The sequence below is a fragment of the Octodon degus genome, unplaced genomic scaffold (assembly GCF_000260255.1).
Source record: "Octodon degus isolate 3935 unplaced genomic scaffold, OctDeg1.0 scaffold00225, whole genome shotgun sequence".
Classification (NCBI taxonomy): domain Eukaryota; kingdom Metazoa; phylum Chordata; class Mammalia; order Rodentia; family Octodontidae; genus Octodon; species Octodon degus.
Genome location: NW_004524801.1, coordinates 2,567,928 through 2,580,334, shown reverse-complemented (window position 1 = coordinate 2,580,334; position 12,407 = coordinate 2,567,928). Strand labels below are relative to the sequence as shown.

Below are 12,407 nucleotides of genomic sequence, written 5' to 3'. Positions count from 1 at the left end.
CTGGGCTCCCACTTGTGATCCTCCTGCCTAGGCCTCTCAGAGTACTGGGATAACAGTAATGCACCATCATGCCTGGTACTTGACACAGTATGTATTGGTATGTACTACATGGCACAGCTCTAAGTCAGAGGATAAGACAAAAGTATGAGATTATCTTTCCAGTCTTCTACTGATAGACACGTCTAATCAAGTTAGATGATAACAACTATAGCACTAAAAATTTGTTCAATTCTAATGGGAATAGAGAAACATTGGGAAATTTTTTTTTTAAAAGTAATTTCATTTGCAGTACTCAAAGCAAGTTAAAATATCAATAGAGTAGATGAAGGAAAGGACAGAGAAAGCCCATGAGGCTCACAGAAAGGTTCTAGCTCAGAGACAACTGTTGTGATGCATGGCATTAGTATTAGTAGTACAGTATCAAACTCACAGTAAGTGCTCAATCAATGGTACTATTAGACTGCTTTTTTCTTAGAGTAGCTTTGGAAGCACACACCAATTTTATAAATACAAATATGCATCAAATAAAATAAGGTAATAATAAAACAGTTACCTTTTTGATGAATTTTTCTACTATTTGAACTACATGCTTATAAAGCTGAAAAGAATTAAAACAAAATTACTAAAAATTTACATAATTATATAATTATATATTTCCTATAACTAGAAGTTTTAAAACTTTGATGTTTTCTGAGTTTAAAGAATTAAGGTGATACTCAATGAACCATAAATAATCCAAAATGACCAATAAGAAAAAAAAAAAATCTAAATAACATATCAGATTCTGCCCCCGATAAAGGTCTCTTTTCTTAAATGTTTAAACAATGAACCTTTATAAAGTAGGATATCTGGCAAACTTACAAAAGGACAAGGGCAATGGAGTTAAGAATTGAGCAATGTAGTTTATAAAATGATAAAACGTTAATCCTGGGTAAGACAATTTCATGGAGCCTGAGGGGTTTTCTTAAATTTTTGTAATAGAAGGGAAGCTAATTGTTTATAATAATGATTAAATAAAATTTCTTTGAAACAGTATGTTACACTACAAATAAATACACAGTATTAGAAACCTTAAGCAAAAGCTGATTAACTGTGCTCTTTGATTCAGGCCTGAAACTCAAAAAAAAAAACGAAATCTCACTAACATTTTCAATGCATTAAAAATATTTGTTTTATTCTTACCTTAATAGCTTTAATAGCAGCTTTAGTGATGAGAATCATCTTGGCTCTAGAGATGGGAGGTTTCATATCCATAAGTGAAAAGAGCTTAAAAGAAAAAGAAGTTAAAAGGTAAATTCAGAGGTCAACTTCCTTGTTCTACAAAGGTATGTGCAATCTATTTACTAAGAGAAAAACTTTAAGAACTAAAAGTCTTATCAATTTGGCTAGTAAGTAAAAATCATGAACTTCCCAATCTATCTGTATCACCACTTACAAAATGCAACAAAGATCATTTTTTTTTTTTATTTATTAGAGAGAGAGAGAGAGAGAGGGGGGTGTGTGTGTGTGGCCAGCTCAGCCCACCAGGGGGCGGGCTGGCTGGCATGTGGTGCTGGGGGATTGAACCGTGGTCCCTGTGCTTTGCTGAACTTGTTCTAAATAGGTGCTTTAGACCACTGAGCCATCTCTCCAGCCCCAAAGATCATTTTTAAAATAAAATATAAAACTGGAGGCAAAAGCTCTTAAGAAATTGGTAAAATCTGTAACAAAAAATTGTAAAACTTGGTGAAAGAGACAAAACATGATTTCAATGAAAACAACACATACCATGGTCCTAGACTAAAAATGACAACAGTGTGTGACTGTCAATGTTTAATATATTTTCAAACCAAATGTGACATTTTGGAGAATTCCAAATAATTCTAAGGCTCATTTAGAGATCCATGTAAAATCAAGCAAGAAATTTAAAATGCTATTATAAAGTTCCAATAATGTGATACCAATGTAAGTTTATGGTTTCTTCATTTGGTTACATATAAAACTACAGATTATAAGGTCCCCACCAAATTAACAAATCTCTCAGCAGGAACTGGGCTCACTAGGCATTTAATAGTCCTTCCCCCAAATCTGAACAAGACACAGTGTGCAAGGACAGTTATAAAGATAGGATCTTGACATCACGAAGCTTCTATCTAGTTTGTTTTTCTTTAGTTTACTCACAAATATGTTCTCCTCTGGGACTTCTAAAAATATTCTGAATGGTATTTCACGTATTGCTGAGCAATTATAAATCTTTCATGTATCCCATTCCCATTTCTTTCCAGTTAATGTAGTATTTCATGCATAAACCCCTTCAACTATTGCTAGACACTACTAAGCACCTACCCTAAATGGCTTGTTTCCCAGAGTAAATAGCCCTATTTGACAGCATGTTCCAAAATTCACAAGTTGCACAGCTTTTCCAAACTACAGACACAATGGGATGACAGATATCATTAACAATAATTTTAGAAAAGGTATAGAATGACAGATATATCCAATAAGCACAGCCATAGAGGCACTTAAGATATTTTACAGAGGAGTTCCTTTTTGAAGATGTTTATATAAGGTGATTATTTTATTTACCAAGAATAAAAAATTTTCCTTGAGAATAGATGCAATGAAAAACAATTATAAAATAAATAATAATCTTTGAAACTAAATAGCCAGGGCGGTGGCACATGCCTGTAGTTCCAGTACTTGGGGAGGCTGAGGCTGGAGGATCTCTGTGAATTTGAGGCCAGCCCGGGCTGTGTAGTCAGTTCAAGGCCAGTCTGACTACATAGAAGACCTTGTTGCCCCCTCCCCCCCCAAGCAAACACCACCACCCCAAACCAACTAAAGAACTCATTGAGGAGCTAAAAGACAAAAAGTTAAATGTTTTGATTTGAACACAAATAACACTATATAATTCATAAATTATACAACATACATTTATAAAAGGTATATTCTAACTATATGTTAAGAATTTAGGCAGTTGCTTTTTTATTTTCTTTCCTTCTTTGTACCTTAAAACAGAGAAAGAAAATGCAAAAGTTGTTACTACATGGGGCCGGGGAGATGGCTCAGTGGAATACGTGCTTGCCTGGCAAGCGCAAGGACCTGAGTTCAATCCCTGGTTCCACCAAAAAAAAAAAAAAAAAAAAAAAAGTTGTTACGACAGAGATCTCTACATGTACCACAGTAAGGGCTCTTCTGGTCATCAAAGGCTTGGAAGAATATGTTAATGAAGCCCAACCCAGAGCTAATATTTATCTAATGTCCCAAATGGCATTTCTTTACCACTTTAGCAGTAAGCAACTTCTTGTATTTAAAAAAGCACATGATGGACAGATACAGCTTCTGAAGGAAAACTCCAGTCTGTATTCCAATTATCCTAACTTACAAAGTAAAGCTGACTGCACCTTTCAGCAACATAACATTCATTCAAATAAAAGACCAAGTCACAAAGGAAAGACGGGAAAAGAGGGAACAAACATTAGATAACACAAGTCAAGCAGTAATGAGTTAGCTGGTACACTGCATGTATTATTAAACCATTTTAACTAAAGCAGATTTTTTATACCTGTTTTGAGATGATACTAGAAAGATTAGATCTCTTTTACATGATGCCTGGGAAATGGATCTGAATTTAAAATTGCTGATTCTAAAGCTCATATTCCATAACAGCACTCAATCCCTTATTAAAGACTTCTTACTATGTGCAGAGACCCACCCACTCCTGCCTGATAAACATTTACACTGAGCCTGATAATCTGGACAGAAGTTCTAACAGCCTCTACGGCGAGGCAGATATAATTCCATTTTACAGATAAGTGCAATAAGGGTCAAGAATTTACCCAAAGTCATAAAGCCGAGTGGCAGAATTCAATCTGTAATCTATCATTTTTCAAACAAGTTATTCTAGGAAATGTCTAAGAATAAGAAAGTTATTTTTTAAAAAATTTGCACAAAATAGTACACAAACATTAAATAAAAACTAAGCAGCTAATTTAGACCTAAACTAGAAGGTAATATACTAAAACATAATTGTCATACGAGATTAGATCCAGCGATTTTTCTTTTTCCTTTTTTGGCATTGAAACTGAAACTCTGGCATGCTACCACTGAACTACACCTCTAGCCTTTTGTATGTTATGACAGACTTCCAGTAAGATGCCCAGGCTGGCCTTGAACATGTAATCCTTGTTCTCAGCCTCTCGACTATTTGGGACTATAGGCATGTGCCACCCGACCTGACTTAACAATTTAATAATAACAAAAACAGACATTTAGAAATAAAGTGACACTATATACCCAAGCAACAAATTCAAGGCAATATAAATTACTAAATACTTAATGTCAAATTTTGAGTCCATAAAAAAATTGGGTGATGGTGGTGGTTGTGCTTAAATGGTCCTATGATCTGATAATAAATGTGATCATCAGGGAAAAACCTGTCACCACAGTTAGTGTAGATGTTCAGAATAGAAGGTCACAAAAGTTTCTTAAGGCTAGCATACTGTTTTTGTTTCAGATCTCAATTTTTATCTTCGGATATAAAGGAGAGTTTTAAATAGTCTTCTGAATGTGAAATTTAAATTTCCAAATAATGACCCACCCACATATTCCAGGGAAGATTGTACCCTCTAATTCAACTAGTTTTGAGTTGGATCCTTAGGTCTTTAAAATAAATTTCCTGTTGCTACTCTTATGAACTGTTAAAACAGGTTACAAATAAAAAGCATCTAATCAATGCTTAGTAAAGCTCACTTTTCTATTCCTGGTCTTTACCCATTCTCCCTCATATATACCAACCTCCCTTTTTGTTTGCCTTAATACTCAATTTTCAATGTTTTGTTTGTGTGTAGTTTACTTTTCCTCATTCTAAAAGCAGAATGAATTTGCTAGTTGCGAATGCCTTATGTTCTTCTTACCTGTATCTACAGTAAAGCTACAATCTAATAATATTAAATAAAAAGGATTAACTAATATCATTAACACTGGCTGAGAAATCTGTCATAAGTATAGAATCCAATCTTGTGATGCAAGATTTTCATTGTAGGTACTGAATTTTTGTGGAGTCATGGTCAGAACACCAGCCCAACAATCAGCTGCCCGGGAAATCTTGGGCCTACCACTTGATAGTCATGAGCACTGTATCTTTATAACATGGGAATATTTTCAATACAATCAATCCTACAAATGGACTTAGTGTAGCACCTACGACATGGGTACATAATAGCTGTTAACTATTACCACTGTACAAATTTCTGACCAACATTGAAATTTCAGCTAATAAACCTGAAGAGGGGAAAAAAGCTATCAGCTTCTATGTCATGCCTGAAAACCTGTAACAACATAAAAACACTTGAGTTCTATTCTTACAACTAGGTCACTAAATGAGTTTGTTGCCAAATGAGGAATTTGTGTATATTAGTATGTACAACATTCAGAAAGAAATTGTCAAAACTCTAATTGGATGACTTTGTCGTTATTTACATAATTTACTACGTGTAACATAAAACTACAGTACTACACAGAACAATCAGCAAAAATTATAGTACTGTATAAATAAAGTATACTATATAAAAGACACCAAGGCTCTAGGAATAAGATGTATAGAACTGTACAAAAAAGGGGGGCAGAAAGATAGCTCAGGGGACTAAAGCACCTGCTTAGGCAAGCGCATGGACCGCAGCTTGATCACTACATGCCATGCCAGCTCTGCTCCCAGGGCAGGCTGAAATGCCCAGAGTCCAGGCCAGTGTAGTGGCACACACCTGTAATCCCAGCACTGGGGAGGCTGAAAGCAGAAGGATCACCATCAGTCTGAGCTGCATAGTGAGACCTTGCAACAACCATTAAAAAAAAAAAAAAAAAAGATGGGTCTTAAGTGCAAATGACAGGTGTTAAGTTCAAACAGCATGCCCCCGTCCTAAATCTGAATATTTGTGAAACAGGCTGTTAAACAAGGAATATCTGTATTAGGTAGCTTATCAAAATACTTCAATGAAGGTGATTTGTTTTTAAGAACACATGCTCTCCAATAACCTTTAAAATAAAATACAACAGCCATCAACAAATCATATCAGCTATGGTCCCTTGCATGTTAGAAAAGGCAGGAATATTAATCCCCAGTACCACAAAAAGAAAGAGAGAGAGAGAGAGAGAGAGAATGAACAGATGGTCGGGAATTAAAAATTATTCAGAAAATCAGGGTATCATCATCTCACATAACAATGATATAGAAAGCATTCATCAATAATTATGATAGCAAAACAGATGCAATCCAGATATGAGCTTTAGCAAATCAAGAGAGTCTATTTCTATTATTTCCTCACAAGCCCTTTCTTGGCATCCTAGTAGCCTCCATGAATGCTTCAAGGTTACGTTGATCAAACAGCTAATATTGCTGGAAGCTGTTTTGAATGTGCAATTTTGACTAATTATGGAGCTTCTGCAGGTCACTGCAGGGGACCAGTTAAACTAAAATACTACTCACAAGATAACACAGAACCATCAACCTGCTTGACTGTGTAAAAATCATGGGAAATGTCGAATATCCTTAAAAGTAAAATTGGCATTAATGGAGCCACTGTCTGTCTCTGCAGCAAATATCTTGGAGGATAGAAAGACATAATATGTAGTCAAGAGTGTAGACAAAAATTAAATAGAATAATAAATCCAAAACTAACAATGACAATTAACTGTTCATTTGTTTCCTGTGGTTTGGAAAAATGTATATATAACCCTTGAGAAAATGTATGCAACAACCATGAGACATTTTTACATATTCAAAAGTCTTTAAAGAGTTAGTTTGTATCTGAGAATTTAACTACAAATGAACCAGTTTCATTATCAATTGAAAAACTAAGAGTGCACTGATAAAATTTTTCTGGCCCTTTGGTAAGGCTGTTTTGCCTATATCATATGTGATCAACAGGAGTCATAAAACTGTCCTCCAAATCACTCCCTCCAGCAAAACAGGTTGCTTGTTTTGCCTCCATGTTCAAAGAAAAGTCAGGTAGCTTATTTTTCTCCTGATATCAGGCATTACAGAAACAATACATATTTTGAAGACATTTGTCTTTGCATTAAAACTTTATTTGTATAACAAGCTTGGCGAATGTGCCTAAAATTCACTAGGTTATGGGTGCTACTGATTTAATGACCAAGGTCCCTCTAAGTGAGGAACACAGGGAATTCCAGCTTGATTACCTTGCTTTTTTGGCATAACTCTTCATGCAGTACTGCAATGTGTAACAACACAAAACGAGTATTCACCACAATACTTGATCCCAGCAGAGGTCAAGTATTCAATAAACACCCCTACATGCAGTAATCTCATTATTATTGTCTATACTTGCATTTCATCTGTCAGTGGAAAAAAAATATCATCAAAGCAGCCCCAGAAAACCATGAAATCCACTTACATACAATTACAGCAGCAGGTGTAGCCCCCCAAAAGTATGATACCCCCTCAGAAGGCCTGAGTGTATTAGGAAGAATGATACTTGCTAGCAGCAAATTGGAGTTTTGTTTTTTTACCCTGTCACTAACTGAACTATTGTCCTACAGCAGGATATAGGATCCAGACTTGTGAAGTACTCCTGAGAAATGGAGAAAGGTCACCGAGACTTTTTTTTTTTAAAGACTGGGTCTCACTATATAGTCCAAGCCTTGAACTCACTATGTAGCCCAGGCTGGCGGTTGAATTTGAAGCCATCCTCCTGCTTCCACTTCTTAAGTGCTGCGATTACAGGTGTGTGCTACCATTCCTGACCAACATGTTCTTGAAGCATCTATTCTGTTTCCTGGCTCCTCCCTCCGTACAATCCCAGGCACCATGAGCTAAGCAGATGTACTCCACCGTCCACTCCCTCCCATGTGGTTTCCTCAGACTCAGAGCAACGAGCCCAACTGAGCGTGGACTGCAAACTCAGCCAGAGTAAAACTTTCTTCCTTTTAGAGTTGTTCAGGTAATTCTGTCAGTTACAGAAAGCTAGCCAACACCTTCCTACTGCTGTAGTGAAAAAAAAAGTTACTACGCAGAGTGGCTCAAAACAACACTAATATATTGTTCTATACTTCTGAGGCCAAAATCTCAATAGTTTAAAACCAAGGTGATGGCAGAGCTGTGCTCCTTCTGGAGGTTCCCAGGGAGAACTATTGTTGCCCTGCTCAGACTACAGGTTGCTCATATTGCTTTGACTCATAGTCTCTTTTTCCACCTTCAAAGCTGACAGCATAGTATCTTCTTCCTTCTCTGTCCTCTGCTTTCCTTATTTCCTTCTCTGACCCCTTCCCCACTCATGTAAGGAAGGACCCTTGCAATTACAGAGTTCTCTTAGATAATCCAGAAAATTAACCCATACCAAGATCTTTAATTTTATTATATCCTTGAAGTATTTTGCTGTATAAGATATTCACAGGTGCTAGGAGCCGGATCATGGACATCTATTGGAAGAGATGGTGTAATAATTACTATTATATATATATTTTAAGAAACAGTGATTCATTCATTGTTAAAAATCACTTCTGCAATTAACAAAAACCCTCAGGCTGCATAAGGAATTCTATCAAAACTGAATCTCCATGTCAACTGTGTTCGTTTACAACAGTGCTATCAATCTAAAGATAGTCATGAAATAATTTTCTATTCCTTTTCAAATAGCTTGTAAATTTCATGAACTCACTTTGTAGGCCTCACCCTATGCCAATGGTTCCTTAAAAATCAAATAGAATTGATAGTACTTAGGATGACTTTGACAGTCCTTAGATTATTTTTTCACAGCTGAAATCTACCTAACAATACTCTCATCTTGCCTGCATTTTTGTAATAATTCACAATGAAGTCATAGCTGGTATCCTTCTGAAAAAAATGGTGTACAGTCTGCACTAGATATAACACATTTTACAAAAATCAAAGTTTAAATTTGCTCTGTTATAAATTGTTAGTAAATTTACTCTGGCTGTTCATAAAAATAAGATAACAGATTTGGAAAAGATAAAAGATGGCACAGTGTCCAGAACTTCTAGAGTATGCTTTTTCCTACTTCTTGAAATTAAGCTGCTATGGCAAAGGATTAGAAAGCTATATAATTATTCTAAGTAACTTTTTCAATCTTTAAGCCCTCAATTAGTATTCTCTTCCTGAATCTCTCTCAATGGATACCCTTTAACATTTACACTTTTAAGCAATAAAAACTTAATGTATTTTCCTTATGCTTACTCCACCATGGATTATACTATCCAGAACTCTCTTCTGTGCCTTAAGAACTGATAAAAGAATATAATGTTTGTTTAAATTCCTGGCCCCTGAAGTCGTCTTGTCTTTTGTTTTTTAGTTTTGCGTGCCTTTTTGAGACAATGTCTCACTATGCAGTTCAGTTTGGCCTTGAGCTCACTTTGTAGGGCAGGCTAGCTTCAAACTCACAATGATCCTCCTGCCTCAGCCTTATGAGTGCTGGATTAGAGGTATGTGCTACTACACCCTACTCTGAAATCCTTTCCTGAGTGTTTTTAGCTGCACTACTGTGACTACCCTGATATCCTGAAATTGACTCAAAATATTTATGGCAATTTCTAGCAAATAAAAACTGAAAGTGCATTTACACTACCTTGTTCACCCAATCTGGCACCATACCAACTGCTAGCTCTCCCCCAAAGTCAAAATGACTATGAAAGGTACAAGTTTTGACTCATTCAGAACATGAAGGCAGCCACAACACAAGTTAAGATACCCATGAAAGAGGAATTCCAGAACTGCTTCATAAAGTGGCAAGAATGATAAGAATGATGGCATTAAGGGTGTCAGAAGTGAAGGAGAGGATTTTGAGGGGTTTAATGGCAATTTTTCTTTTACTATTATATATACACATTTTATTTATTTGGTTGTTATAAGGTCTCACTTCACAGCTTGGACTAATAAGTGATCCTCTGGCTTTCAGCCTCCCCAGTGCTAGAAGGCATGTACCACTATGCCAGCTTAGCTGGCCATAGGGGCGGGGCTGGTGCAGCACATGGCGCAGGGGATTGAACTGCAGTCCCTGCACTTGCCTAAACAGCTGCTTTAGTCCACTGAGTTATCTCACCAACCCTATATTTTTTAAAAAACCATCTTTTCTGATCACACCTCATATATTACAACCACCAAGATGACAAAAACTTTCTTTAATCAGTTGCTATTATTAATATTTAAATGCAAAGTCTAATTCAAAGAGAAAAAGGAATGCTTCCAAAACAAATATACTCACAGTGACAGGAAGGTACTCAAATTTCTTTCCTGCTAGATGCAGATATGAAAGTAATTTTTTTTGTATTTTAGAGAAGGGTCTACAGGGTGTTCAGTCTCACTACTGGATGAGACTCAGAGTGATCCACCTGTTTACAGCCTCCCAAGAACTGGGATTACAGGTGCGAGTCACCATGCCCAGCCTCAATTGCCATCTCAGTGCACCCTGGGGGTGGGGCCAGCAAGGCAGGCCAGGGGAACCCGAAAGTATTTAATTTTATATAGCCTTTCATTTGATTTATCAGATATACTGGCTTAAACTAAACCAAGAGTTAAGGCTAACACTATTGTTTATTTGCAACCAATAAATATTTTATGAAAATATACACTAAATTTCTTAACAAAAGATAACGATCATCTTTTGTGAAAAGCTGCTTTTAGTTATCCATCTAATTATAGTCTGAAGATATCTCCATAAAACACCTATTACTAAAACTATTAGGTAACGGATAGTTTACAACCCTTATACCTGGCACTTGATTTTATATGTAATTTACTGGAGGTACGGTTGGGCAGCTCCTTATTTCAGGCAATGTAATGTGATGGAGGAAGAAGGAAGGCTGATCACATGTTAAAGTAGCACTGGTATGCCATTACTGAAAGTAGGACACTGTATGAATTAACAATTTGCATATACAGATAGTATATGGTACAGTAAAACTAAGAAATATACAGATAGCTTGATTTACAAAAGAAATCCTAATAGCTACATAGTATACATACAAAAAAGTTCAACTTCACCAAGCAATAATAAAAGAAGTTCAAAATAAAGCAGTAACAGATAATGCTTCATTTATCTAACTACCATCAATGTGGGTTAGCATAAAACAAAAGGGGTTTACTTAGCTGAGAAGATCTAATAGGCAAGTTTTAACCATAGAAATTTAAAAATATGCAACAATAAAAACCCACTTTTAAATAATTCTTCTTGAAATTTATCTAAGGTAATAGATGCTCCCAAATCATCTATTACAACTATTCAGAAAATATTACTTTTGTGTTATTAAGAAGACCTGTTAACCATGTAAAAATTTCCAAACACAAAAGTGGGCACAGTGGCTCTCACTCACAGTTTCAGACAGAGTAACATAGTGAGTCCAGGCCCCAAAGGAGAAAAAAAAAAAATCCAAACACAACTGAAAAGGAAAAAACAAACAAACAAACAAACCACTCTAAAATGTAAATGGTATATTTGGTGGAACTGTTCTTTCATTTTTTAATTTAAATTTACCTAATTTACATTAATTTGAAACTTAAAAAATTAAAATCAGATTTAAAAATGATCTTTAATTTGTGCCAAAGAAATGCAACTCTCCCATCTTTTGATTATAAATGTGATTAAGTGATAAAGAATATAGTTATATTGAACTATCATTATTAGGTGACTTGTCTATGGACATTATCAATTACTATATTACTTGGAAGTCTTCAAAACTTTTTAAGATTACTAACATTTTAAAAACTAAAACTTAAAAAATTCCCCCTTAAATCTTTATAATAACTCAAGTCTTTGAGGAAAGAAATCAAAATCTGGGAAAGAAGTTTTAAATATATATTTTTTGAGTTAAAGGAAGCATCCTCTTCTACTTACTGCTATATAGTTTATTTCCATGTACATTCTATTTACTTGTCAGGGTCAAGTCCTTTGAAATCTAAATGTTTAAACACTTTTCCTCTGCTTAGAGAAAGGTATAAGAACAAACAGATCTGGCATCAATGTGAAATATTCCTAAGTACAACAAACTTACAAAGCTTTTAAAAACAATCAGAAAAGATACTGCACTGCTTTCTTTTCTTTTTCTTTTTTTTTTTTTTTTTTTTGTTCCGCATGCCTTCAGGGCAGGTTTGGCTGGCTTGAGTTGTGGGGATCGAACCTCAGCAACCTGAGCCTGACTGCTTTGTTGAAGCAGGCACTTAAAGAGCTGAGCTAAGGGGCAGGCCCCCTGCACTGCTTTCTAGTTGCTACTAAGCAACCTCTTCAGTTTGATGCTAACATTACAGTATAGTTTCATCAATTTCTCCATAAAACCCACTGATTTCCAAGTGTTCCAAATCAGATACTTAAACACAATAGTCCTATACATAATATGAATGTCAAAAATGTATTTATCTCCTCCTTTCTCTTACTACATTCTACAAACTTTTCTCCTAG

The 12,407-nt window shown here is 35.5% G+C and overlaps 1 protein-coding gene across 3 annotated transcripts in view; it reads right to left on the bottom strand.

Moving 5' to 3' along the window:
* Scaf4 (SR-related CTD associated factor 4) overlaps window positions 1–12,407 on the bottom strand; it is a 62,973-nt gene that overhangs the window by 35,672 nt on the left and 14,894 nt on the right. For all 3 annotated transcript variants that reach the window (XM_023705548.1, XM_023705551.1, XM_023705550.1), the window contains exons 2-3: window positions 1,183–1,266; window positions 554–598 (exon numbers count right to left, since the gene is read on the bottom strand). In XM_023705548.1, the coding sequence (XP_023561316.1) occupies window positions 554–598; window positions 1,183–1,266 (129 nt within the window). The remainder of the gene's footprint in view (window positions 1–553; window positions 599–1,182; window positions 1,267–12,407) is intronic.